This window comes from Myotis myotis, unplaced genomic scaffold, assembly GCF_014108235.1.
Source record: "Myotis myotis isolate mMyoMyo1 unplaced genomic scaffold, mMyoMyo1.p scaffold_m19_p_5, whole genome shotgun sequence".
Lineage (NCBI taxonomy): Eukaryota > Metazoa > Chordata > Mammalia > Chiroptera > Vespertilionidae > Myotis > Myotis myotis.
Window position 1 is genome coordinate 102,042,602 of NW_023416357.1, and position 27,233 is coordinate 102,069,834.

The 27,233-nt window shown below is 47.6% G+C and overlaps 1 protein-coding gene across 2 annotated transcripts in view; it reads left to right on the top strand.

The window, feature by feature from the left end:
• The first annotated feature begins 2,442 nt into the window (after positions 1–2,442).
• Positions 2,443–27,233, top strand: part of ABCA3 (ATP binding cassette subfamily A member 3) — a 59,451-nt gene continuing 34,660 nt past the window's right edge. Inside the window, exons 1-11 of one of the 2 annotated variants that reach the window (XM_036310126.1) lie at positions 2,443–2,640; positions 10,672–10,859; positions 11,825–12,012; positions 13,449–13,528; positions 13,708–13,972; positions 15,987–16,114; positions 16,794–16,959; positions 19,019–19,278; positions 21,674–21,790; positions 22,081–22,201; positions 24,726–24,899. In XM_036310126.1, coding sequence (XP_036166019.1) covers positions 13,475–13,528; positions 13,708–13,972; positions 15,987–16,114; positions 16,794–16,959; positions 19,019–19,278; positions 21,674–21,790; positions 22,081–22,201; positions 24,726–24,899 — 1,285 coding nt within the window. In that variant the 5' untranslated portion in view covers positions 2,443–2,640; positions 10,672–10,859; positions 11,825–12,012; positions 13,449–13,474. The remainder of the gene's footprint in view (positions 2,641–10,671; positions 10,860–11,824; positions 12,013–13,448; positions 13,529–13,707; positions 13,973–15,986; positions 16,115–16,793; positions 16,960–19,018; positions 19,279–21,673; positions 21,791–22,080; positions 22,202–24,725; positions 24,900–27,233) is intronic. The other variant, XM_036310127.1, reaches the window with a different exon arrangement.

The following is a 27,233-nucleotide window of genomic DNA, read 5'->3' on the forward strand; positions in this document are numbered from 1 at the left end:
CCAGCCCACTGTGGGCAGTTGTTTCTGAACAGGAGTCCAGACCTGAACTCTTTGCACATAACTATCTTGCTTTGCCAGTGACCTTTACACCCTCCAGATCATGATTACGATAATTAATAATTACACTAGCAAGCATCCTGACATGATTAAGAACAAAGATATAAAATTACTACTCTTTGCAATTGTCTATCTTGATCTGTGTGGTCATTCTTCTTCCAGTACCCCCACTCTCACCTTCCATCCAGGGGAAATTCTGTGTTAGTCAACTCTGGATTTGGTTATGCAGAACTAGGATCGGATTTAGAAAGAGCTGGAAAGTAACTGCAAGGTGTAACCAATCTAAATTGGAAATGGCGAAGTTTAGTTCTTGAAAGAAAAAAAAATTGAGTGAGGAAGAGGCAGAGTGTAGAGAAGGACCAGCCAGACAGGTTCATAGAGTTTTCTGATAGACACTTTGGTTGGAAAGAGGGGTGCAGTCTGTGAGGACTGATGGGGAGAGATGGTTTTTACTAGTGAGATGTTTACAGCACAATAATAATCCACTCCCCTGTCTCATAATTGCATTCAATTCCCCCCCCCCCCCGTATGCTCCTTATAAAGAGCAGGCTGTATCAGCCTCTACTTGTACTCACATTATACTACCATTTATTTGGCATTTATGTGCCAGGCATTGTAAGAAGCACTTATGCATTTTCTCATTTGACCCTAAAAAAATACCATTGATTTTGGTATTATTACTATTTTTATTTTTATTTTAGGGATAAGAAATTGAAGTTCAGAAAGGTAAAATGATATGCCTGCTAGTTAAGGGGTCAGATTAAGATTTAAAACCAGGTCTTTGTGACTTTTTCATTCAACAAATAGTTACCAAGTGCCTCCTCTGTGCCAGGCATTCTCGTACCCTGGGATATAGCCATAAACTAGACAAAATGCCTTTCCTTACGGAGACCACCTTCTGGTAAGGGAGAGAGAGGGAAGAAAAGCAAACAAGTAAGTGAATACCACTTCAGATAATGAAAGGTGCTATGAAGACAATCAAATGGGGGATGGAGGGGGTAAAGGGGGGATGGCAGACATTTGTAATACTATCAACAATAAAAAAAATTATTTTAAAAATATTTTTTATTGGTTTTTTTTACAGAGAGGGAGGGAGAGGGATTGAGAGTTAGAAACATCGATGAGAGAGAAACATCGATCAGCTGCGTCCTGCACACCTCCCACTGGGGATGTGCCCGCAACCAAGGTACATGCCCTTGACCGGAATCGAACGTGGGACCTTCAGTCTGCAGGCCGACGCTCTATCCACCGAGCCAAACCGGTCAGGGCAATAAAAAAATTTTTTTAAAGAAAATCAAGTGAGGCATGGAGATGCTCAATCACTAATCCATAAGCAGTCTTGGGGTAGCAGGAGAATAACCCTGACTTGGGTCATTACGGTGCACTGGCATCCTGATCCCGAAGCTAGCTGGGAGCAGAGACCACACCCGACTGGCCAGCAGGCGGCGCCCCAGGTGCTGACAGGAACTGCCGGAGGCCAGGAGGGGGGTCCCTCGGGCCGCTGGAGGACCCTGAGTCCCGGAGACCCAGACACTCGTGGGCCAGGCCGTGGTGACTGTTGGCCGTGCCGTCCACACTCCAGCCCAGGCCACCCTACCCTCACGGTTCCACCCCTGCCACCAGCCCCTCCAGCCCCAGAGGACCCCATCCAGGCCTCGGAACCTTCCCAGCCCCAGGTGACCCTGCCCTTGTCCGGCGACCCTTCCTGCACAGGTGGCCCCTGCTCCTGCCTCGGGACCCTATCGTTCCCACGTGACTCCGACCCCTCCTCGCTCCCCTTCGGTCCAGCCCGACCCATTACCCTCCTCCCCAAGGTGACCCCAACTTGGCCTTGGAACCCTCGGGTCTGAGGTGGCCCAAGCCCTAACCTGCGGCTCCCCTGCCTGAGGTGATTCTGACCCAATCTCGGGACCCCCGCCCCCCCCCCCCCCCGCCTCCCCACCCTTTGGAACTGCACCCGGTCACCGCGGTCACATCCCGGGATGCCCGGCCTTCCTGCCCACCCCTACGGCCGTTTTCCAGAAAGTTCCTGGCCCTCCCAGGGCCTCACCCGCCCCAGCAGCCGTCAGCACCAGGCCGAACCGGGTCTCCGACCCAAAAGACAAGCTTGCCCACCAAGAGGGTGAGGCCGAGCTAGAGGTCCGTGAGGAGAAGGGGCACCGCACCCAACAAAAGACAGTGCTGAAGGGGAAATGGAAGGAAGCCAACGAAGGCCAAGGTTTCGGCACTGGCTGCTTCCGCGGCTTCAGGGATAATTCTGCTCAGTGTCGGACACCGCGCTCGCCGGGCTGGACGCCGCACGCCCCCTGCGGGCGAGGCACTGCGCAGGCGCGAGCCGGGAGGGGCGGGGCGTCCCGGGGAGGGCGGGGCACCCGCAGGGGCGGCCCAAGGCGCACGCGCGAGCCGGCCGGTGCGCCCCCTGCAGGATCCTGAGCGGCCAGGTCCGTCCTGAGGCGGGTCGCCGGCGCCCCCTCCCCTCCGTGCCGGCTTCCTCCGCGAGGCTGGAGCGGAGCTGGGAGCCGAAGGAGTGGACCCCGCGAGAGGGCAGAGCGCTGGCCGCCGCATCCCCGGTGCCAAGGGTCGGTGAGTGCCGTAGGACCCGCCGCCAATGCACGTGCGGCTGCGGAGCCGCTCCCCGCCCCGGCCGCCCCCAGCCCCAGCCGACCTGCCCCGGAGCCCCGCCACCCTGCACCGCCCCGCTCTGCCCGCGCCCACCCGCGCCCGTCCAGCAGGTGCACCTCCCTGCAGCGCCAGGCCGCCCTGACTAAGGCTTCCTCACCGCTCGAACCTCTCTGGGCGTGTCCCCATCCCTGCAGGCAGGTCGCTGAAGCCACTGGCCTCGGAGAAACCTAAACCTTCCCGGACATTAGAATAGCTGCGGAGTCCTTTGTGCCCAGCCGAGATGAGACCCGCCGCATTCGTCCAGCAGGCACGCTCAACACCTGTCTGGTAGCGCCCTGCTGCGTCCCAGGCTGGGCAGCCGTGGCAGGGCCTCCGGGAATGCTGCTGGCTCATCTCTCGGTGCAGAGTCCCAATGTGGGTGGTAATCCTTCTCCATACTGAAGTCGCCTTGCTCCCAACCCCTCAGTCCCAGAACCCGGGTTCATTGAGGATCCGGGGGTCCACTGTTGGTGGTGGGAGTTGTGTGGGGGACAGCAGGAAGGGTACTCCTGGTCTAGGCAGAGAGGCCTTCAACAACCCGAAATACAACCTTCTGATGTCCATGGTCAGTCCCGATTTGGTATAATTTATGTTTGCACGGGTATCTGTCCTCACACAGTACACTCTAAGCTTAATGAGGGCAGGGCCTGTCTCTTGCAGGAGGGTTTAGGGCAAGTGTCTATTTGTACGTGAATGCATGCCCTCTCCTCACTTCTTTGGACATGATCCAATTAAAGCTGTTGCCTTATAGGATTATTTATGTTTGTTTGTCCCTTTGCCTCTGGAACTGTGAGCTCCTTGAAGGTACTGATTGGCTCTTGTTTGGTCTTGCACTCCCAGCACATGCCAGGCCTAGAGACTCAGACAAGGTTCAAGTGAAAAAGTTAATGCTCTTTTCTCCTGAGCAACTATACCATTTGATTCGGTATATTTGGTGCTGCCTTTTGTGAACTTGAAAGGATGAAGGTTGTTTTCCTTTAGGAAGTTTGCATCATGGGAAATGTAAGAGAAAAAGAAAATGGGTAAAAATGGATGCCATGAGAATCCCCCCACCCCCATCTTTTTAACTTTTTAGAGAATTAAAAAAAAATAAACACTTGCTTATTCTGTCTGACAAATACGATGGCATCATTCCCTCTCTACGGTGATCTACCACCATTCTGATGAGACAGCCTTTTGGAACAGAGGGTAGCTCAAGCTGTTTTTAAAAAAGATGTTAGCCTCCCATGGTGCATGTGCCAGGCAGTCTCATAGGACCCTGTTTTGACTTAGTCTCAATTGGGAAGGCCCACGTAATACTCCCTAGTTAACAGTTTCTTCTCCAGACCTGCTTCTTGAGATGGCAGTAGACTCTTCTGCTATTGAGTCTGTTGAGGCGGAAAGCATTCTAGAACTCCGAGAAAAATGTGGGCAAGGCTCTGTGAATGATTGAAAGATTTCCTGGACATGGTCCCTGCTCTGGGGGACTTTCGGGTAGCGTTAAAGAGATGACTTATTCACAAGTAACTGTGACATAAGACAGGACAAGATACATGATACGTGAGACATCCAGAAAAGCTGCTGAAGATGTCCAGAGGTGGAGGGATAGCTTTCAGCAAGAGCAGAAGGTCTCACTCTGGCTGAATGTTATAATCACTTGGGAAAGAGCCGCATGTCCAGAACAGAGTCCAGAATCTCCAGGGATGGGCCTCAGACATCAGTTTCTGTCTTGAAGCTCCTCCAAAAGATTCTGTTGTTCAGCCAAGATGAAGAACCCTTGAACCAAGGTTATCAGTGGCTGATTGACAGGTGCTAGGACTGGGCTGAGAAGTAATAGGTGGGATTTCAGAAGGTGGAGACAGATATGGTGGATGGAATTCCAAGCAGACAAAACCCTAGAAGGCCCAGACACCTGTGGGAAAGTGTAAGGTGTGTCAGACCCTGTCCTGGGGGACTTGTGCAGTGTATGAATGGCTCAGAGTTATTTGCACATTTGAAGAGAATTGGAGTCAACAGGCAGGTAGGAACCGTTGCAGGAGATGAGTGATGAGTTGCTGCTGCCTTGCTCCTTACAGAAGATCCATGGTTACCTCTCCCTGGGGATTCCCGTTGCCCTATTACTTCATTTCCTACACCCAGAGAAGCAGATGAGCTAGCAGGACTGGAAATGGGACTGAGGCTACAGCAGGGGTTAGAAAAGCAGGCAGCACTTTCTTTTGTAAAAGAATTTAAGTGTGTATCCCCATATATTATATTTATTTATAAATTATAGCCATACACTACTGTAATGAATATTATGGACATAGAAATATACACAAATATAGACGTTTTAAAGGGATGAGCAGCGCAGATTTCATAGAACTTTCTCCCAATAACCTCCTTTGGGCCACATCTTTGGCAAACATATACCCTACCAACTCCCACCAGAAGCTTTACTGTAAACTCAGAGCCATGTGATCCTGAGGAGATGGCTGCTCCCAACCCTGAACAGAGCTGGTGGTAGTGTTGAGTGTGAAACCAGCTCACTCGGTTTCCCCCTGAGCGCTCACTCCCAATGCAAATGACCACAGCCTCAAACCTGGCCTAGAGAGGGTGGAGGGGTCTGCTCACAGACAATGACTGAGCCTTAGGGATTTCTTCCCATCTCATTCATGCCAGGACCACTTGTGTAAATAAGTTGTCTAAAGACTATTTTTTGTGCACTTTCTTGTGTAAAAGAATTTAAGTATGTTTCCCCCATATATTATACAGTGGGGCCTTGACTTACGAGTTTAATTCGTTCCGTGACGGAGCTCGTAACTCAAATTACTCGTATGTCAAATCTTAAAGTGAACGAATGAGACACGTGATGCTGGGCTGATGTTGTGGCGTTCACTGTGACGTTCGCTGAGCCAACTAGCGGTGGGGTATCTGAAGCTGGCTCGTAACCCGAATTTTAGCTCGCAACTCAAAGCAAAAAATCGGCCGAGAGATGGCTCGTATCTCGAAAAACTCATCAGTCGGGACACTCGTAAGTCAAGGCCCCACTGTATTTATTTATAAATTATAGTTATCCACTACTGTCCTGATATTATGGACTTAGAAATATACACAATATAGAACTTTTTTTAAAAAAATATATTTTATTGATTTTTTACAGAGAGGAAGGGAGAGAGATAGAGAGTTAGAAACATCGATGAGAGAGAAACATTGATCAGCTGCCTCCTGCACATCTCCTACTGGGGATATGCCCGCAACCCAGGTACATGCCCTTGACCGGAATCGAACCTGGGACCTTTCAGTCTGCAGGCCGACGCTCTATCCACTGAGCCAAACTGGTTTCGGCACAATATAGAACTTTTAAAGAATGAGAGGGAAAGTGAACACGATTAAATTTTGTCAGTGTACTAATGCTACAAAATCTACCGCACCAACATATGCTGTTTTTAAAAGAAACCATGTGATCAAGTCTGCATCGCATTTATAAAATGGTGAAATATATGTTCCAGCCTTTGAAGGTCTGGTGCTGGTTCTGTGTCCTGTTTCTCTGAGTTCCTGGTTCTTGTGGTATGTGATACCACACCTCATAGAGACACAGAGACTGTGCTATGATTCCAGTACTTGTTTTTCAGTCCCACTCACCAGTCATGCAAGGGCTCTTGAATGTGGGCTGATAAATGTTCATGGGCTATCGGAGAAGCTGGCAATCTAGTTCCCAAAGCGTTGGGTGCAGGTGTAGATGTTTGTGAAACAACGCTCTTGCAGCATCCTTGGCAACACAATCACACCTTTTCCTTAAAGGGACTGATTTGAGTATGTTGGCTTGAAAGAAATAAGCTTAGCCGACACATTGCTGCAGTCATTTGCCCTTGAAAAAAGAAAAGAAAAGAAAAAAAGGTCTCCAGATTTGGAACTTTTCATGAAAGAAAATGCAGATTTCTTTTTTTTTTTTTTAATTTTTTTTTAATATATATTTTATTGAGTTTTTACAGAGAGGAAGGGAGAGAGATAGAGAGTTAGAAACATCGATGAGAGAGAAACATCGATCAGCTGCCTCCTGCACATCTCCTACTGGGGATGTGCCCGCAACCCAGGTACATGCCCTTGACGGGAATCGAACCTGGGACCTTTCAGTCCGCAGGCGGAAGCTCTATCCACTGAGCCAAACCGGTTTCGGCCAGATTTCTTCCTTAAGTTCTAAATCACAAGATAACCAGTGAACCTCTGTGCCATAAAAGATCTTCATAGGTATTCCTGAGTCACTACCAAGTATTATAATGTTTCGGCTATTTAAGAGTCTGGCTTCTGTTTTTAATTGAATACGACCATATCTTTTAAAAATATAATTCTTTGTTGTTGAAAGTATTACATATGTCCTTCCCCCCGCCCCCAATGACCTCCACCAGCCCATCCCTGCCCCCCACCCCAGGTCCTCATTGCCCCATTGTCTGTGTCCATGAGCCTTGCATATATGCATACAAGGTCCTTCAACCATGCTATCTTGAAGTATGTAAACTCTAACATATCTTAGAGGCTTCAAGTAAACTAGTGGGAAGGGCCCACTGTCACCCCCGTATCACAGAACCTCTCCTCCATCGGGGTGCCCATGCTGCTGACACACAGGCCAACAAGGGTGCCAGGGTCCGTCCATGCATTAAATATTAGTAAAGCTGCCTAGCTGGTGTGGCTCAGTGGTTGAGCATTGACCCAGGAACCAAGAGGTCACTAGTTCGATTCCCAGTCAGGGCTCGATCCCCTGCAGAAGGCAGCCAACCAATGATGTTTCTCTCTCATCAATGTTTCTATCTATCTCTCTACCATCTTCTCTCTCTAAAAATCAATAAAAATATTTTTAAAAAATATTAGTAAAGCCAACTTTTCTCATTTTTAAAGAAAAATACTTATAAATAATATTCCTCACCATTCCATTACTCCAGCAGCTAATCTTGCTTACCACACTTGGAGACTAATAGTGGGTTCACTGGCAGGGACCATACTCAATAAATGTGCCTGCTAGTTTTAGCCTGTTTTTGTCTATTGTTATACTAGAGGCCCAGTGCACAAAATTCATGCATGGGAGGGGGCAGAGTCCCTCAGCCCGGCCTGCATCCTCTCCCAATCCGGGACCCCTAGGGGAATGTCCAACTGCCGGTTTAGGCCCGATCCCCGATCTCTTCTAGGGAGCCAGGGAGTGTCACATGCCACAAAAAGCCCCACACCTATGCTGTTTTCCCAGGTGAACCAGGAATGGGGGAGTGCAGGCAGTAGAACTCTTTTATTCAGCACCCATGGGCCTAAACTGGCAGTTGGACATCCCTCTTGCAATCTGGGACCACTGGCTCCTAATCACTCACCTGCCTGCCTGCCTGATTGCCCCTAACCACTCACCTGCCTGCCTGATCATCCCTAACTGCTCACTTGCCTGCCTGCCTGATCGCCCTAACCCCTCTGTCTGCCTGCTTGATCACCCCTAACTTCTCACCTACCTGCCTGATTGCCCCTAACCACTCGCCTGCTTGCCTGATCGCCCCTAACCACTTGCCTGACTGCCTGATCACCCCTAACTGCTCACCTGCCTGCCTGATCGCCCCTAACCATCTCTGCCTACCTGCCTGATCGCCCCTAACCACTTACCTGCCTGCCGGATCACCCCTGCTTGCCTGCCTGCCTGATCACCCCTAACTGCCTCGGCCTCGGCCTCCACTGCGGCGGCTTCGTCCGGAAGGACATCTGGATGGTCGTCCAGCTGTCCAGTCTAATTAGCAATATTACGCTTTTATTATTATAGATGAGCATTTCATCTGAAGAATTCATTGAATTAGACATTTTCACATATTTACTGTCCACTCCGCCCCAGAAAAGGATCATGTACTGGGTAAAAGATTAAGCAAAACAAAACACCACAAGCAGCATTACTGCACATTTCGAGACCCTCTCCCCCATGCCCCACCCCAACTCCCTTCTTGTTGGCTTCCCTTTCTGGCTTATTCCCTGCTGTTCCCCTACCACCACCACTCCACACGACTTGCTGTTCCCCCCACACACTCTTTCATTTCTCCGTGATCTAGTAATGCCCTCCCACCCCAACTAACAAGAAACTGGAGACCAGTGTGCTCCAAATGCTGCAAAATGTGGCTCAGTGAATCCAGAGAGCACCAGTTCTGCCATGAATATTTTGATCAGACATTTTGGATAAATCTGCCTATATATTTATGTCTGTTCTTCGCCTGACACCAGGAGGCATGCCTGTGGCTTTATGGAGACCCCTCCTTCCCACCCGTTCCTCCCTCCAGGCCTGTGCAGAGTTAGGCTTCCATGGAAGGAGATGTACTGAACCTGGGATATGACAGGAACATAATAGGGTATGTGCCTTGTCCACTTCTGCTCACTGGTCCTGAGGATAGCTCAGCAGTGACTCTCTTGAATCATTTAACACCATTCTGTTCCATATATGCAGAAGTAAAACATTATTTTTGCACCGGCATATATATAAATTGTAGGACATATTTAAGCCCATAATGAAAAAGAAAGTCCCCACAAATCTAAAAAGTGGAAGTGTCTGGGTTGCAGGCTTGATCCCTGGCTCCTGTCCAGGCACATGTGGGAGGCAACCTATGGATATTTCTCTTTCTCCCCCCTCCCTTCCTCCCTTCCTCCCTTCCACGCTCTCTAAAAATCCAAGGAAAAAATATCCTCAGGTGGGGATTAAAAAATAATAAATAAAATTGGAAGTGTCTAGACTCCTCAAGATGCACTAAGCAGCAGTCGCCAACCTTTCAGACCTCACGGACCACCAGTGGTCTGTGCTGCTGGGCAGTGGGCCCCTGAACAACGGTGGGTGCTCGTGAACTGGCACGCCCCACAGCTCTTTAACAAAAGCTACTGGGAAAACCATTTTTAGAGGAATTCTATGTGCCATCAAGAGACTTCTCAGAAATTAGCAGCCCCCTGTATGCACTCACTCTGGACCAATTCAGTTGCTCACCTAAAAAGCAAATATTGAAATACTCAACAGTTTGTGTAATGTTTAATATTTTAACAGTGAGCAAACAAGCCTTTTCGTCGGGAAAATAAAGTTTTCCCTTCCCTTCCTGGCTCTGTCCCTGGGGGAGTGAAGTGAGCCTCTGCAGGGGGAAGACATGCTCTTGTGGGGCGGAGGTGGTGGCTTTGCCAGTGGCCAAGTGTTTGCCTTAGAGTAGAACCCGCCTGGGGTGGTTCTGGATCGAGGCCATTTCCACTTCTGGGGACTCTCGGTGCCACCAGCGTCAAGTGTTTTAAGGAACTTTAGCTTCCTTTCCTCGTGTACATTTGCTTATGTAACCAGAAAGCTTTCTTGGTTTTGTAATTCCGGGAATCTCCTCCTTTAAATTCTTTTTTACTCAAACAGAACAGACACAAATGCAGCATTTAGTGAGCCTTTGGATGAAGCCTGGCGTGTACAAAGCCACAAGCTGGGTGCTTCGGGGAGACAGCAATAAATAAAATACTGAGGTGGTGGGGCTCAAGGGACATTTTTCTCCTGATTTCTAATGTTATGTTCTGGAGGCACTGTGTACAGATTTTACACAGATGTTTGTTTACTGCCTTAGGATACGCAAGGATGTAGTGGCGTAGTCGTTAAAAACACAGCCCGGGGCGTTCAGACCCTGGCTCCGTGGCTTTCTTGTGGTGTGATCCTGGGCCAGGTTTTTCCTCCCGGTTTCTTTGTCCATAAAAGGGTACTGATACCAGAAGCCAGAGTTGAAGTGAGAGACTGTGTAAGTGTAAAAGTATATCATATAAAAGCTTCTTATCTTTTAATGTAGCAGGAGAGAACAAAGAGTCAGCCCTGCGGTCTGGTCTGTTTTCCTACATCCATATTTCTTTGTTATTGGCTCTGTTCTTTTTAAAGTAACATACTTGCAATCTGCTTTGCGCTTTGATTTTCTAACTTGGTGAGGGATGTTTTATGTTTATTTTTCAAATGATTCTCTAGCACCCTCCATTTGCCCAAAGGTGCCAGGGAGTCATGCCAGGGAGCCCTGGGCCCCTCCTGATGTCCCAAGAGGCGTCAGTGCTCCTGATCTCCAAGGTCACCCTGCCAGCCCCACCCCAGAGCCCTCTGCACAGGGCTGCCTCCTTTCCGCCAGTCCTCCTGTAGCCCCGGAGGAAACCTGCAGCCAGGAGCCTCTCCCAGGACTCAGGTCAGTTCCCAGATACTGCCGTTCAGGCTGGTAGGAAGGTGGAGGGTCTGTCCTTCTGCCCCACCCCACCACCACCCTCCTAGAGGGACAGGGTTGGGCTTGTTGATGTGCCCTTCCTTGGACAGACTTTTCCAGAAAAGGAAGTCATCAACGTCTCTGACCAGAAGACCTCTATGAGCTGTGACTTTTTTTTTTTACATTCCCCTCTGGAGATAGAGGAAGGAAGATCATCTTGGCCAGGCCAGATGACCGCAGGAGGACTGGTCCCCGACGGAGGCCCTGTCTTCCCCTCTTAGCCTAACCCACTTGTAGAAATCTTTCCTAAACCACAGGCCTCCACGGATATCATTAAATCCCTGCTCTCTTACTACATGTCTACAACCGATTTTTAAGGCATGTGGATTTTAAAACAATTGGGATAATTTATTACTTTGCCACTTAATGGCACTTTATACTATTTTAGCTTTAATTTCTTTACATTTCAACCATGTAGTTAACCGAAAGCCATATTTTACATTAATTACTTCTTGCAGTTGTGTTGTCTATAAATATACAAAATATTTGTTGACTACACTTTAAAGCGTACATTTTGAATAATTATAGACACATCTTTTCTTGTGTTGTTTTATGTGTTTTTGTTTGTTTTTTTTAAAGCAGGATCTTACTTTGAAAAAAGGGCTTTAATGGAAATTATTTTCAACTGACTGGAGCCAGAAGTGAAACTGGCTGTTTTAAAAAGCAAACAAACTCTCATTCTGCGCACACGGGGTCTGAAGGCAGGTGCTTGGGGCAGTCGTGTTAGCTTGTGTTCACTGATGAATGACTGACTAGCCGTTTGAGTCTTCTGCGTGATTGTAGGCCACTTGATGGATGGTGTTGGGTTAGTATCAGCCTGAATGTGGAGCCAATTCATTGAACTCAGAACTCTTCCCCTGTGAGTCACGGAGGTTTCTCCCCACTTAAAGGGCCGTGAGCTGTGAAGGGTTCCTCTTGCTCCACCTGCGTCCTCGGTACATGGACGGTGACCAGGAGCTCTCTGGGGCCTCCCCTCCTCTGCCATTCTTGCTGACCACCGTAGGTCTGAGCAGCCTGCTCCACACTTCAGCCTCCATGCCCGCATCTTCCAGAACGTGACCACCTCCTTCTCTGGCAGGTAAGCATTTAATAAACTGAGCTCGGCGTCTCTACTCACACCTGAAGTCTAGCACAATGGGTTTCCTCAATTGAGAGTAGATACATATTTGTATTTATTGATTGGTTTGAGAGAGAGAGGGAGAGAAGGGGGGAGAGAAACATTGACATATTGTTTCACCTACTTATGCATTTATTGGTTGATTCTTGTATGTGCCCTCCCCATGGAGCCAACCTGCAACCTTGGTGTATCGGGATGGTGCTCTAACCAACTTAGCTACCCAGCCAGGGCCGAGAGAGGCCTTTCTAAACCCCACTCTTGTTTCTGCTATCTCTTTTTTTAAAAAATGTTTTTCTTTATTGATTAAGGTATTGCATATGTTTCCTTATCCCCCCAATGCCCCCCCCCCACTCATGCCCTCAGCCCCCTGTTGTCTGTGTCCATTGGTTAGGCCTATATGCATGCACACAAGTCCTTTGGTTGATCTCTCCCCCTTACCCCCACCCTCCCTTACCTTCCCTCTGAGGTTTGACGGTCTGATCGATGCTCCTCTGTCTCTGGATCTGTTTTTGTTCATCAGTTTATGTTGTTCATTATATTCCATAAATGAGTGAGATCATGCGATATTTATCTTTCTCTGACTGGCTTATTTCGCTAAGCATAATGCTCTCCAGTTCCATCCATTCTGCTATCTCTTGTGTTTCATAATCTCTCAGCAGACTTTCCCAGTTTATGTACCAGATTTAAATATAACATTCATAGTGACACAGGATAGATTTTCTTTGAAGGAAAATGACCACTCTTGTGGGAGGCTCACATACCAATGCTCAGTTAAAGCAGGAAATACTTCCTTAGGGTTCGAGGCAGGAAGGTACATTCCATCATCCCGGTGTGTCTGCTTCCTGTATCCCGCTCCTGAGTCAACAAGGCCAGTGTGGGCCCCCATTTCAGGCTTCTCCCCGCTCCCTCCCTCCACAGCCCTCTCAGACTTAGAAACCACCCCGAAGCCAGCACACTAAGATGAGTTTCCTTTCACTGGTGCTGTGTTGGTTGAGAGGAAAGCCAGTCACGGAGAGGAATTCCATCAGCCTGAGTATTTTGCTAAGAAATAGCAACTTCATATGAACTACAGAGAACATCTGAATAGCTTTTTATCAAATTATAAATACCACTCTAGCAGTTACATTGCACATAAAAGCCTGTTGTTGATCTTAAGTTTCGGGAAGAAAGAAGGCCCGTTTCCCAAAAGAGTGTACTTTAAACAAGCAATAGAACTGTTGTTTCTCTCTCACGTGTGCTATTTTGAGTGAAGATGGTATGAAAAAAGGTGAGGAGAAACATGGAGAGAAGGTTATGTGTCCCAAGACTCAACCTTCCCCTCTTTCCCCTGTGCTCCCCCAAACACAAAGCACATTTTCATGGCACACCCTAACTTTTTGTCCTTGGTCTGTAACTAGTGCTGAGGGTCCCTCCTGGTGAGAGGATGGCAGTGCTCAGGCAGCTGTCCCTCCTGCTTTGGAAGAACTACACGCTGCAGGTAAGTCCCACTCTGGGGGCATGGCAAGAAGAAGTGTGTGCCCCCTGTGTGGGCACCTTGGGAGACAGGGCCTCGGGGGGAGAGTGGAGCTTGGAGGGGGGTGTCCCCAGGGGCCGGGGTCTATGAGGCCACTCCTGTGCTTCTCAATCCGTCATCATGTGCTTTTATTCCTCTTCCAGAAGCGGAAGGTCCTGGTGACGGCCTTGGAACTCCTCCTACCCTTGCTGTTTTCTGGGATCCTGATTTGGCTTCGCTTGAAGATCCAGTCGGAGAATGTGCCCAAGGCCACCATCTACCCCAGCCAGTCAGTCCGGGAGCTGCCCCTGTTCTTCAGCTTCCCTCCTCCAGGAGGCGCCTGGGAGCTGGCCTACATCCCGTCCCAGAGCGACGCAGCGAAGACCATCACGGAGACGGCCAAAAGGGCGTTGGCGATCAACATGAGAGGTGAGACATCCACTGGGACCCTTCTTTCTGTGAGGTTCAGGGCCATTCAGCATCTCCTCTTGTTGGCCATGTTGCCAGGGCCAATCCCCCAACTCTGTCTCATGTCTCTCCTTTTTAAAAATGTTTACTTATTGATTAAAAAAAATTTTTTTTTTTTTTTAGAGAGAGAGAAGCATTGTTTGTTCCACTTATTCATGCATTCATTGTTTGATTCTTATATGTGTCCTGACCGGGGATTGAACCTACAATCTTGGCATATTGGGATGACACTCTAAGCAACTGAGCTACCCAGCCAGGGCTTGTATCATGTCTTATTATAAAGAGTTGTGAGGGCCAGATGAATTGATGTGTGGCAGCTTGAGCAGCACCCAATTACCCACAGGGGGAATAGGTGACCACATACCCAAAGAAACCCTTTTGGTTACAAGGGTAAGATGTAGTGTGAGAATATGATGCCAAGAATCTTTTCTGGGCCCTAACTGGTTTGGCTCAGTGGATAGAGCATCGGCCTGCAGACTGAAGGGTCCTGGGTTCGATTCTGGTCAAGAGCATATACCTTGGTTGCGGGCACATCCCCAGTAGGGGGTGTGCAGGAGGCAGCTGATCCATGTTTCTCTCTCATCGATGTTTCTAACTCTCTATCCCTCTCCCTTCCTCTCTGTAAAAATCAATAAAAAATATATTAAAAAACAAACAAACAAAGCCCCCCTCCCCCCCAAATGAATCTTTTCTGGGATGTGGTTTTGAGAGGACAGCTCTAAAAAAGAGTTATTAGGCCTGGCCCATGGCTGGGGGTGGGCTGGAGGGAATCAATGGGGGGAAAAAGGGAACATATATAATACTTTCAACAATAAAGAATTATTTTTAAAAATAATAAAAATAGCCCTAGCCGGTTTGGCTCACTGGATAGAGCGTCAGCCTGGGGACTGAAGGGTCCCAGGTTCGATTGCAATCAAGGGCATGTACCTTGGTTGCAGGCACATCCCCAGTAGAGGGTGTGCAGGAGGCAGCTGATCGATGCTTCTCTCTCACCAAGGTTTCTAGCCCTCTATCCCTCTCCCTTCCTCTCTGTAAAAAATCAATAAAATATATTAAAAATAATAATAATAATTAAAATTAAAAAAGAGTCATTAGGCCCTGGCTGGGTGGTTTGCTTGGTTGGAACATTGTCTTGTACACCAAAGGGTGTGGGTTCTATTCCCAGGCACATACCTAGATTGTGGGTTCGATCCCTGGTGGTGGTGGGAGGGAGTGTGGGAGGCAGCCGATCAATGTTTCTCTCTCTCTCTGTCCCTCCCTCCCTCCCCATCCTCTCTCTGTCTCTCTCTGTCTCTCTCTCTGTCTCTCTCTCTCTCTGAGATCAATAAGAGCATATATTCAGATGAGGGTTAAAAGAGAAAAAAATGAGTCGTTAGGAGCCTATTGAAATATACTCCCAATAAACACATGCTAGTCATGTTTTCTAGCTCTTTACTTTGAGGATAAAAAGTATGATCTCTTTTTTTCTCTCCTCTTGATTTTGGCATCTACCTCCTGGGGCTTGTTGAATTCAGCGTAGCAAACACTTAGGAGAAGATCCTTGGTCCCTCACTGAGTGATTACAGTAAAACCCTTTATATGGAATGGGGTCTGGGTGATAGAAAATCAGTTAACAAGCTATATGTTAGTGTCTACTCAAGTTTTTAAAGCACACCGCTATGGGTGCAAGGCTATAAGAGGACTGCCCCTGGCAGTGGACCCCAGGGCAGGTGGCTGCCTGCATGGAGGAGGGAAACGGATTTGGCATTGCTGCCAGCCCTGCCTGCAGTCTCAGCAGAACCCCAGGGCTGGCTGTGGTTTTCAGGTTCTGCCTGCCTCTCTGCCAAAGACAAAGACCTCCTCTGGTCTTAGGAAGGTTTACACAATCCTAGAGAAACGTGTAAGTTTTCAGTCTTTTATCTGCAAATGACCGAATCATTTAGATTTTTCAAGTGGGGCAGATGATTGGGCAACTCAGCTCCAATGCTCTTCACAGTTCGCGGCTTTCCCTCGGAGAAGGACTTTGAAGACTACATCAAGTATGACAACCGCTCCTCCAACGTGCTGGCCGCCATCGTGTTCGAACACACCTTCAACCACAGCAAGGACCCCCTGCCCCTGGCGGTGAGGACTCAGCCCCACAAAGCCGAGTCCTTCCCTACCTGCCCCCACCCCAAAACTAATTTAGCCTACAAAAGTGCTCTGCTGGCCTGGGAGTAAACCAACTTTTTTTGGTCCAGTATTGCCATCTTGGGCCCTACTGAGGGAGCCCTGGGGACAGTTGAACCCATCAGGCCAGAGCAATTTAGAAACCTTGCCTGCTTGAAGAAAGCAGCCTATAAGCCATCACTATAGGCCCCTTTATGTCCTCTCATTTCATAAAAGGTGTTACTGGTCTCTAGGCCTCTGTGGAAAGAGTCGTACAGGAGAGATAAGAAAGTAGCAAATACTTGGGAATGAAGTATGATGTGGCATTAGCATTACTGCTACATATTTAAAACAGCCCAGCCCAAAAGTTTTTTGCTTGCCCGATGGGATTAAGACTGGGAAACCATCAAATCCCTCTAGCATTATTTTGAGAGTTCATGTGGGTGGACGGCAAGAGAGGCGTGGCAAAGAACACCCAAAGTGCCCCTGTGGGGTTCCCTGTTACCCCTGGGGCAGGACCACTTGCTCTGACATTGGGGAAGACACTGGGAGTGGTGAGTTCACAGAATAAGAGTCCCCTAACCTCTCTCAGTTGATGCAGATGTGTGTTCCTCTGGATCCCTCAGAGCAGTTGGTTTTCTCTTTGTTTCCACAGGTGAAATATCACTTACGGTTCAGTTACACTCGAAGAAATTACATGTGGACCCAAACAGGCTCGTTTTTCGTGAAAGAGACAGAGGGATGGCACACCACTTCCCTTTTCCCACTTTTCCCAAACCCAGGACCAAGGGAACCCGCATCCCCTGATGGCGGAGAACCTGGTGAGAAGCACCTTTCAGGTGGTGTTACCCCCCAAGTGGTGACTGACAATCACATGGGGAGCCCACCTTGCAATTCTCTGCAGAAATACTTTTTAGGAATATTTTATCTTCTTTGTAGGAGAAGGAAGAAGACATCCCGTAAAACTGTCTTCTGTAAGGCTAAAATCATCTTTGAAAACAGCGAAGGCTCTCTTCCTGCTTGAGAAGACATGTGCTCTTGAATGAAACATTTATATTTCCGTTTTTAGGGAGCTTCAGTTTGCATTGAATCTTTTGGGCTTGGTTTTATGTTTTCCTTCTCTTCGCTGCCGCCTCTGTATACAGTTTTATAGGCTCTTTAAGGTCTGTGGTTGTTTAATGATCTGTGGTTTAATTGAGTCAGTGGGATGTCTGTAGAAGCTGGATCTTGGGTAGCCAATGACGAAGGGTAAATGTTTTTTGTTATCTAAAGTACTTCTATAAAGCAGTTAGAAAAACCTGAAGGCCTCGAGCAGTGTGGAAAGGATGGGAACTTGGCACACAGCAGGGACTGGGTACATTTAGTCCAGTGTTCCTCCCCAGCCCACCCCGAGAGGTCCATGTCTTAGACTCACTGATTCCCCTGATAAGAATTTAACCCTGGAATCGTCTGAAAGAAGGAGGAGATCCACATGCACAAGTATGTCCACCATAGCTTTACTTATGATCACAAAAATGTCAGCAGTGGGTGGGAAATGACTGGTTACAGAGTGTGGCATCGTTCCTCAGAGTGTTGAGCAGCCACACAAGTCAGGCAGATGAAGAGCATATGGTAGCATGGCAAAGCCTCACGGGAGAACGGTGTGTGAGCAGGCAGGCAGGATATTTCGTAGGGCAGGTGGTGTGATGTTTTGAAAAGACACAGGCTTTGAGTCCAGAGACCAGGGTCCCATCTCACCTTTGCCCCGCCACCAGGTGTGTGCCTCAACTGCCCAGGTCTCAGTGGTCCCGTCTGCTCAGTGGGGACAGCGTTACCTTCTCTGCTGGTTAGTTGCAAAGATGAGAATCAAACCCCCACCCAACACAATAATGGGTGACCTTAATTGAGCACCTACTATGATCGCAACCATAAAAAGAGTTAAATCTAAGAGAAATAGTGGAAACACACAGGCATGGTAACCGCATGTGGGGGTATGGTTGGCATATTGCTTTTCTCTTTTAACAGAACCCAGACAGTTCTGTTAGAGACACACGTTACAGATGTTCTCAACGTCACTATTTTATGAGTGAGGGTGCCCAGACCTGCACCCCATGTTCCCCCTCTGTTTCTTGGGCGCAGGCCTCAGGAGCTCAGGCTGCCTTTTTCTCTCCTGTGACCATGCCAGCTCCTTTCTTAGGCTCAGTCCCTCCCTATCTTAGCTCTGGACTGGAATAGCATATCCCCAGTTTATCACTCCTCCCAGGCCCCTTTCACTTTAAGAATTTTATTACAAACCACTTTGGGGAGTCTAAAAGGGCCAGCACGGAGAAACCACAAGGTACACAAAGGTCTTACAGCAGTGGTCTTTGGGCTGCAGTGTCTGCCTCCTTTTGAGATGGTAACTCAAGGGCAGAGCTCTCTGGTCGGCAGAGTTATGGCCCTCCAAAGAGGTCCACATGCTAATCTTCATAAGCTGTGAATATGCCAGGACACGTGGTGAAGGGGAATTAATGTGGCAGATGGAATTAAAGTTGCTAATCAGCTAGCCTTAAGCTAGCCAGATTATTGTCGATTATCCCAGGGGGCCACTGAAATCACTAGGTCCTTAAAAGTAGTAGACAAGGAAGGCAGAAGAGAGGGTCAGAGAAAGATGTGATGGCGGCAGGTGGCTTTGAAGGGGGAGAGAGGGGCCCAAGCCTGGGCATTATGGAGGTCCCTACAAACTAGAAGAGTGAAGAGGCCTTAGGGCGTTGGGCGATGTCGCTCTGCGGCCCAGTTCAACAGGGAGACCCGGGTACAGCTCGGTGGATGTGGCTCTCTGAGGGCGCAGCACCCCATGCTGCAGCTTTCCCAACATGTGTTGACCTCATTTGCTAGAATGTCCTGTGCTCCCACACGTAGGGTACATCCGAGAAGGCTTCCTGGCTGTGCAGCACGCCGTGGACAGAGCCATCATGCAGTACCACACAAACGCCTCCACACAGCAGCTGTTTGAGAAACTCACCGTGATCGCAAAGAGATTCCCATACCCGCCTTTCATTTCGGACCCCTTTCTCGTGGCCATCCAGTACCAGCTCCCGCTGCTGCTCATGCTGAGTTTTATTTACACCTCACTCACCATCGTCCGGGCTGTCGTGCAGGAAAAGGAGAGGAAACTGAAGGTAAGCCCATTTGCATCTGACTTTTAAACATTTGGGCAAGTTGATTCTAGGCACAGGGCCGCTGTGCGTGGCTGTGTCCCGGGCGCTGTCATCAGGCAGGGGCCGCTCATGGACGCGGCAGCCGCAGAGCGGTGTGGAGTGAGGCAGGCGCCAATGGTGGCTTTAGCCTACTTGGGGCTTCTTTGAAACCAACCCTGGTATATCCAGATTTTAAAAACCATAAGAAAGTATCATATTTTGTGTGCAGTTTATTAAGGCTCTGGAGCTGCCTTGTCTAACACGGGAGCCATAAGCCCTTGGGCTTCAGCACACGCTGTGTATCTGGTCTGACCTGAGTCATGCTGAGAGTGTAAAACACCATATTTTTGAAGCCTTAGTACAAAAAAAAAAAAAGAGAATGTGAACTGTTTCATTAGTACTTTGTATATTGATTATATGTTGAAAAGACAACATTTTGGACATGTTGGGGTAAGTAAAATACATTGTTGAAATTAACTTTACTTGGTTCTTTTAACTTTTTCTTTGTGGCTACTATAGAATTCTAAATTACGTATGTGGCTCGCATTCTGTTTCTGTTGAACAGAGCCGCTCTAGTGGTTAGATCAGCAGTGAGCCAAAATGCTTAAATATATGGCTGAGCACAAAGCTAATTCACTTTGCATATGGATCAAGGACAACTGTAGTTCTCGACTGCCAGGCACAATAGGATGGGAAATTCAAGTATATGAAGTGTCACTTTAAAAGGATATCATGGACTTAATTGAGTACACCTGAATGAATAGTGTCATCTGTAAACCCATACCCATGACACTGCCAAAAGCATCCAAATATTTATTTAAAGTTTCTCTTTTGGCAATATCTGCAGTGCCCGGAAATGACATTTAGAAGACTCTCCCAGGCACCAAATCTGTGATTATTGGGGCTGGGAGAACCGATGAGGTGGGTGCTATCTGCTTGGGCACCTTAAATAACTTTGACAAGATGGCAGAATGAGTGGTTTAAATAGTTAGCAGTGGACAAAGAAATGGTTCAGAAAATAATATATGTACACATGCATACCTGCAGATACATAGATAAAACCAGTGTGGCAGAATGTTAAGCGACCATGGAATCTAAGTGGTGGGTACGTGAGTGACCTTTGTACCAGTCCTCCCCTTTTTCTGAGGCTGGGAAATTGGGCATAAGAAGAAGCTGGAAAATCAACAGCCTGGCTCTTGGCTTACAAGAGACAATCAGTGCTGATCCCCTCCTCCAGACTCGTGCTACCCAATGGGACATTCCGCAATGATGGATGGACATGTCCTGTGTCCAGTACTGTCACCACTGGGCACTGGTGCCTAGCACAGCTGAGGAGCTAAATTTTTAATTTTATTAATTTCCATTGACATGTGGCTACTGGCCACTCTATTAAACATCACAGCCTTATGTGTCCTGGGACTCCCTGGTCAGTTTGGTCAGTGGAGTAGCTGGGTTTCCTCACTACACCTCCTGACAGCCTGACTGGGACCCTCGAGGAAGGCCTGTCCCCAGCATCACTATGCTCCTGTCCTTCTTGTAGGGGCCCCTGCCCCTCACAACAATAGTCTGGACCCCTCATTTCAGAATAGCAGGAGGGGAGGCAGTGCCTCTGGCTTCTAAAGAATCCCACAGCCACTGTTGATCCTGGAACAGACAGCCCTGGCACCACACTTTGCAGCAAGGGCATTAGTGGGGTTGGTACTAGACAGTGGAGGGACCGGGCTCTGCTCTCCTGACTCAAAGCCCCAACACCAGCTGCCCCACCACACAGCTTCTTGGGGGGCAGTTGGGTACCCAGAAGAGACTGGGAAGCACAAGCTAGGAGTTTGGGATTGCTTCAAGGAATGAAGGACTGCTGAGGGGGTTCATTAGCTTCGTCAACACAGTGCATGCCCCCCTCAGGCCCTGACTGAAGCACGAACTCATGGGGAAGGGGCTGTAATGGCTGAGTAGAGGGCAAGGGAGCTCACTCGGGTGAAGGAGAAGATGGCTAGTGGTGGCTGGGAACAGAGAGGGCATCTCAGGTGGGTAGCACTGAAGAGTGGGGAAAGGTAGGAAGAGGGCAAAATTCCTCATGCCCCAAGGTCAAGGGCTGACACGCCAGTGGGACCCATGTCTTCTGCCTCTGGCCAGTGTGTGTTTCACTGTTCCTGCCCTTGGCTGTGGCACAGGTGGCCCATGTACGACACCGCCATCTACACTCACACTCACACACACAGAGGCTCTAAGGAAAATCATTGTGAGGACGGCACCAGGGTCTGGCGTGGCAGGCGGTGGGAACTTGCCCCAGCGGGGGTGTCTGGCAGGGGGTGTCAGGGTGTGTGTGTCAGGACATGCGTTGGGGCGTGTGTCGGAGTGCGTGCTGCTCTTCCCCCAGGAGTACATGCGCATGATGGGGCTCAGCAGCTGGCTGCACTGGACGGCATGGTTTCTGCTCTTCTTCCTCTTCCTCCTCGTCGCCGTCTCCTTCATGACCCTGCTCTTCTGTGTCAAGGTATATGTGGCTTCAAGAGGGGGCCTGATGTCAGGAGTAAGGCATTCAATTTGATGGGAGAGCCAGAGACGGCCGTAGTATCACCATAGAGACCCCAAGATTCCACGTTTGCAGATTTCAGGGGAGTCTGCCTGGGCTCAGTAGAGAGGAGCAGTGGTTTCATAGTCATGCACTCAGTGTAGCCCCTTCACCAGTCCCCACCCATTTCACTTATGGCCGGAACATGTCCTGTCCCCACCTTCCCGGTTGTCACCTGCGTGTGCTGACCTCTGGGGTGGCACCCCACGCAGGTGAAGAAGGACGTGGCGGTGCTTGCACACAGCGACCCCTCTCTGGTGCTGGTCTTCCTGGTCTGCTTTGCCATCTCCTCCATCTCCTTCAGCTTCATGGTCAGCACCTTCTTCAGCAAAGGTGAGTATTCCTGACCCCGGAAACAGAGGACAGGGGGTGATAAAACCCCAGAAAACCTGGCAGTTTCATTTGTGATAAATAGAAACTGAAGAGTTTTTGTATCCGCACTTTCCTTTGGACTCAATTTTCTAGGTGTTGAAGTACATCCCTGACTAATTCTTTTTTTAATTTATTTTTAATTATAATTGACATACAGTAAGTATATTAGTTTCAGGTATACAACATAGTGATTCAACATTTATGTGCCTTACAAAGTGATCACCACAATAAGTCTAGTCATTATCTGTCACTGTACTTAGTTATAATGATGTTATTGACTATGTTCCCTATGCTGTACATTATGTCCTCATGACTTATTTTATAACTAGAGGCTCAGTGCATGAATTCGTGCACAGGTGGGATGCAGCTGGCCCTCCCTGATTGGGCTGATTGGGCTGTGGGGAGGTGATGCAGGGGGAAGGAGGGCTGGCCGGCTGGTCGAACTCCCAGTGGAGGGGACAATTTGCATATTAACCTTTTATTATATAGGATGGGAAGTTTGTACTTCTTAATCCCCTTCCCCTTTTCCACCCCACCCCACAACCCTCTCCATTCTGGCAACCATCAGTTTATTCTCTGTATCTCTGAGTTTGTTTCTATTTTGTTTTATTTGTTTGTTTTGTTTTTTGTATTCCACTTATAAGTGAGATCATATAGTATTTGTCTTTCTCTGTCCAACTTATTTCATGTAACATAATACTCTCTAGTTTCAGACATGTTGTCACAAATGGCAAGATTTCCTTTTTTATGGCTGAGTATTATTCCATTGTGCATATATGTACCACATCTTTATCCATTCATCTATTAATGAATACTTAGGATGCTTCCATATCTCTGCTGTTGTAAATAATGCTGCAATGAACATAGGGGTACATATATCTTTTCAAATAATTGTTTTTGTTTTCTTCAGATAAATACCTAGGAATGTAATTGCTAGGTCATATGGTAGTTCTATTTTTAACTTTTTGAGGATTCTCCATACATGGTGGTTACATTAATTTACACTCTCATCAACAGTGCACAAGGGTTTCCTCTTCTCCACATCCTCACCAACACATTTTTGTTGTCTTTTTTATGATAGCTATTCTGACAAACTGAGGTAATATCTTATTGTGGTTTTGATTTGCATTTGCTGTTGGCCATCTGTGTGTCCTTTTTGGAGAAATATCTACTTGGGCCCTCTGTTGTATAATAAAATGTGTTAACACTTAGATCTGCATAACTCAAGCAATATTATCCAAATGACCAAGGCATCATGTTATAAATCATGCAAGAAGATTAATCCATTTAAAGTGCAAGTTAGACCAATGGATTTCAGTGTAATCGTATGAAAAGTTCACTGGTTAGTTTCATTCCACATGGCACCTAACCTTTAAGAAACTACCACTTATTGAATGGTGTAGTGTCAAAAAAGAATACCCACAAATATCTAAAAGGCTTTTAAATACCCTCTCTTTTCCAACTACTTATCTGTGTGAAGCTGATTTCTTTATTCACTTGACCCAAAAAATGTAACACAAGCAGCTATGACAATTCAGCTATAATCTAAGTCAAACATGCAGAGGTTTGCAAAAATGTAACCTCTTGCGCTTGTCTTACTAAATTATGAGAAATAGAGTGTTTTTCATAAAAATATTTATGTTAGCCTGTAATGGGTTTATTATTTTTATTCTTAAATATCTTTAAATGTCCTTAGTTTAATTTCTAATGCAGTCAACATTGATGTGTGTGTGTGTATAACTCACATAAACAAAAGTTCTTTGATGTCCTTAATAATTTTTAATGAAGTTAAGGAGTCTTAAGAACAAAGCATTTGAGGGCTGCTAGCTTGGACTACAGCCACACTGTTTCCCCCACACCTCCACGACCCATCCTCACCTCTCTCAGGTCTTTCCCACATGTCACCTTCTCGTCAAAGCCTTCCTTGGCCACCTGGTCACAGTCACAGCCCCTGGTCTAGGGAATGTCTCGTCCTCCTTCTTCGCCTTGCTGGCTATCTGTGTCCCCACGGGATTATAAACTCGGGTGGGGCTTTGTCTGTCTTGTTTGCAGTGGTCTCCCTGGTGCCTGGAGCAGGCCTGGCACAGGGTAGGCACTCAGTGATTACCCGTGAGATGAATGAGTGAATGGGAAGGGGAAGACCAGGCAGGAAGCAAGGCTGTGGTGAGGGGCTCAGTGTTAGTCATGTCAGGTGTCCAATGTCGAGGCAATTGGAGGTGAAGTCTGTAGGAGAGGGCTGGAAAATCAATGTGTGGTCCCAGGATGAAGAGGACATGTACCGCCCTGAGCAGGATCACATTCCCTAGGGCACAGGCACCCAGACTAGAGAAAAGACTGCAGGCCAAGCCTGGAGTCCCCAGCACCAGCGCCTGTGTCCTGGGGGGGGGGGGGGGGGGGGCTGAGGCTCACGGGCTTCCTGCTGACACATTCCTGCAAACTCTCCTGCATGATTTTATCACACTTACCTTTCTCTCTTCATCTGTAGCCAACATGGCGGCCGCCGTCGGGGGCTGCCTGTACTTCTTTACTTACATCCCCTACTTCTTCGTTGCTCCTCGATACAACTGGATGACCCTTAGCCAGAAGCTCTTCTCCTGTCTCCTGTCCAATGTCGCCATGGCGATGGGAGCCCAACTCATTGGAAAATTTGAAGCAAAAGGTGAGTATTTTCCTTCTCACTAGCTGCCCTTGCTGATTCAGTGACACCCAAGAGAGTCTGAGCAGACGCACCTCCAAATCCGGTAATAGACACATCGGGACAGCTGAGCGAGTGATGCATTTGGAAGACAGGTTCTCGGCCTCCACCACCTGGATGGTGTAGTCCCGGCTTTGAGTTCCCTCAGAGCTCTGCCTGGAACCAGCTGTTGCTGCAGGAAAACACTGGATGTGAGCATCTGCACCTGCGGACGTGGGATTGCACTCGATTACCCGAGCCTCTGCCTGCAGCAGGAGGCATTCAGAGTTATTACATCCAGGTCTCAGAGTCCATGTTTGGTTTTTTGTTTGTTTGTTTGTTTTAATATATTTTATTGATTTTTTTATAGAGAGGAAGGGAGAGAGAGGAGAGAGAGATAGAGAGGTAGAAACATCGATGAGAGAGAAACATCGATCAGCTGCCTCCTGCACACCTCCTACTGGGGATGTGCCGGCAACCAAGGTACATGCCCTTGACCGGAATCGAACCTGGGACCTTTCAGTCCACAGGCCGATGCTCTATCCACTGAGCCAAACCGGTTATGGCCATGTTTGGTTTTTTAAATAGCTGTTTATTTTTCAGTTACAGTTGATGTACAATATTATATTAGTTTCAGTTATACGACCCAGTGATTAGACATTTATAAAACTTATTAACTGATCACCCCCATACATCTAGTACCCATCTAACACCATGCATAGTTATTATAATATTATTGGCTATGCTGTACTTTACATCCCCATGGCTATTCTGTAACTACCCATTTGCATGTCTTAATCCCTTCACCTTTCTCTCCCATCCCCCCAAACCCTTCCCATCGGACACCCATCAAAATGTTCTCTGTATCTTTGAGTCTGTTTCTGTTCTGCTTGTTCGTTTATCTTGTTTTCAGATTCCACGTGTAAGTGAAATCATAAGGCGTTTGTCTTTCTCTGTTCTGTCAAAGCCCATGGGTTTTGATCCATGCCTCTTCTCTGTAAAGTGGTACAATTAGCACATCTCCCTTTCCCGGCCCCCTGAACCTGCAATGATTGGCAGTGAGGGTGAGGAGGCCTGAGGGAAAAACAAGGACAAACCAGAACATTGTTTTCTGGCTTCACTAGCAGGAAGTGAGATGCAATCTCCTTTCTACATGACTGACCTGTGTGCAATTTAAGGCCATGTTGGCCCTAACCCATCCAGATGGTCTCTTTTTCAGGATGAATGCTCTCATTTCTCCCAACCACGCAATTCCTAGTTATTGTAGCTTCTGGTTGGGGGAGGGAGGGCCTATGGAAGGAGGCAGGTGGATAGTCACAGGAGCCTCAGTGTGGCTTTATCTTTTCTTTTTTAGTGCGGCTTTATCTTTACTTAGAATTTTTTTCTTCCAACAGTGTCTTCCAACACTTTCGTTTTAAATATATGTTTCCATGTTTAGTAGTGTGAAGTACAATGTGGACTTTTAATGCACCGTCCCTTTCAGGATTCAAATACTTTTTTTTTTATTAAATCTTTATTGTTCAGATTATTACATTAGTTACTTTTTCCCCCCATAACTACCCTCCACCCAGTTCCCACCCCACCCTCCGCCCTCACTCCCCACCCACTGGCCTCATCCATAGGTGCACGATTATTGTCCAATCTCTTCCCTCACCCCACTCCCCTTTTCCCCCCAAGAGTAGTCAGTCCATTCCCTTTCTATGTCCCTGATTCTATTACAATCGCCAGTTCATACTGTTCATCAGATTATTTATTCCCTTGATTTTTAGATTCACTTGTTGATAGATGTGTATTTGTTGTTCATAATTTGTATCTTTACCTTTTTCTTCTTCTTCCTCTTCTTAAAGGATACCTTTCAGCATTTCATATAATACTGGTTTGGTGGTGATGAACTCCTTTAGCTTTTTCTTATCTGTGAAGCTCTTTATCTGGCCTTCACTTCTGAATGATAGCTTTGCTGGATAAAGTAGTCTTGGTTGTAGGTTCTTGGTATTCATCACTTTGAATATTTCTTGCCACTCCCTTCTGGCCTGCAAAGTTTCTGTTGAGAAATCAGCTGACAGTCGTATGGGTACTCCCTTGTAGGTAACTGACTGTCTTTCTCTTGCTGCTTTTAGGAGTCTCTCTTTGTCTTTTGCTCTTGGCATTTTAATTATGATGTGTCTTGGTGTGGTCCTCTTTGGATTCCTTTTGTTTGGGGTTCTCTGTGCTTCCTGGACTTGTAAGTCTATTTCTTTCACCAGGTAGGGGAAGTTTTCTGTCATTATTTCTTCAAATAGGTTTTCAATATCTTGCTCTCTCTCATCTTCTGGCACCCCT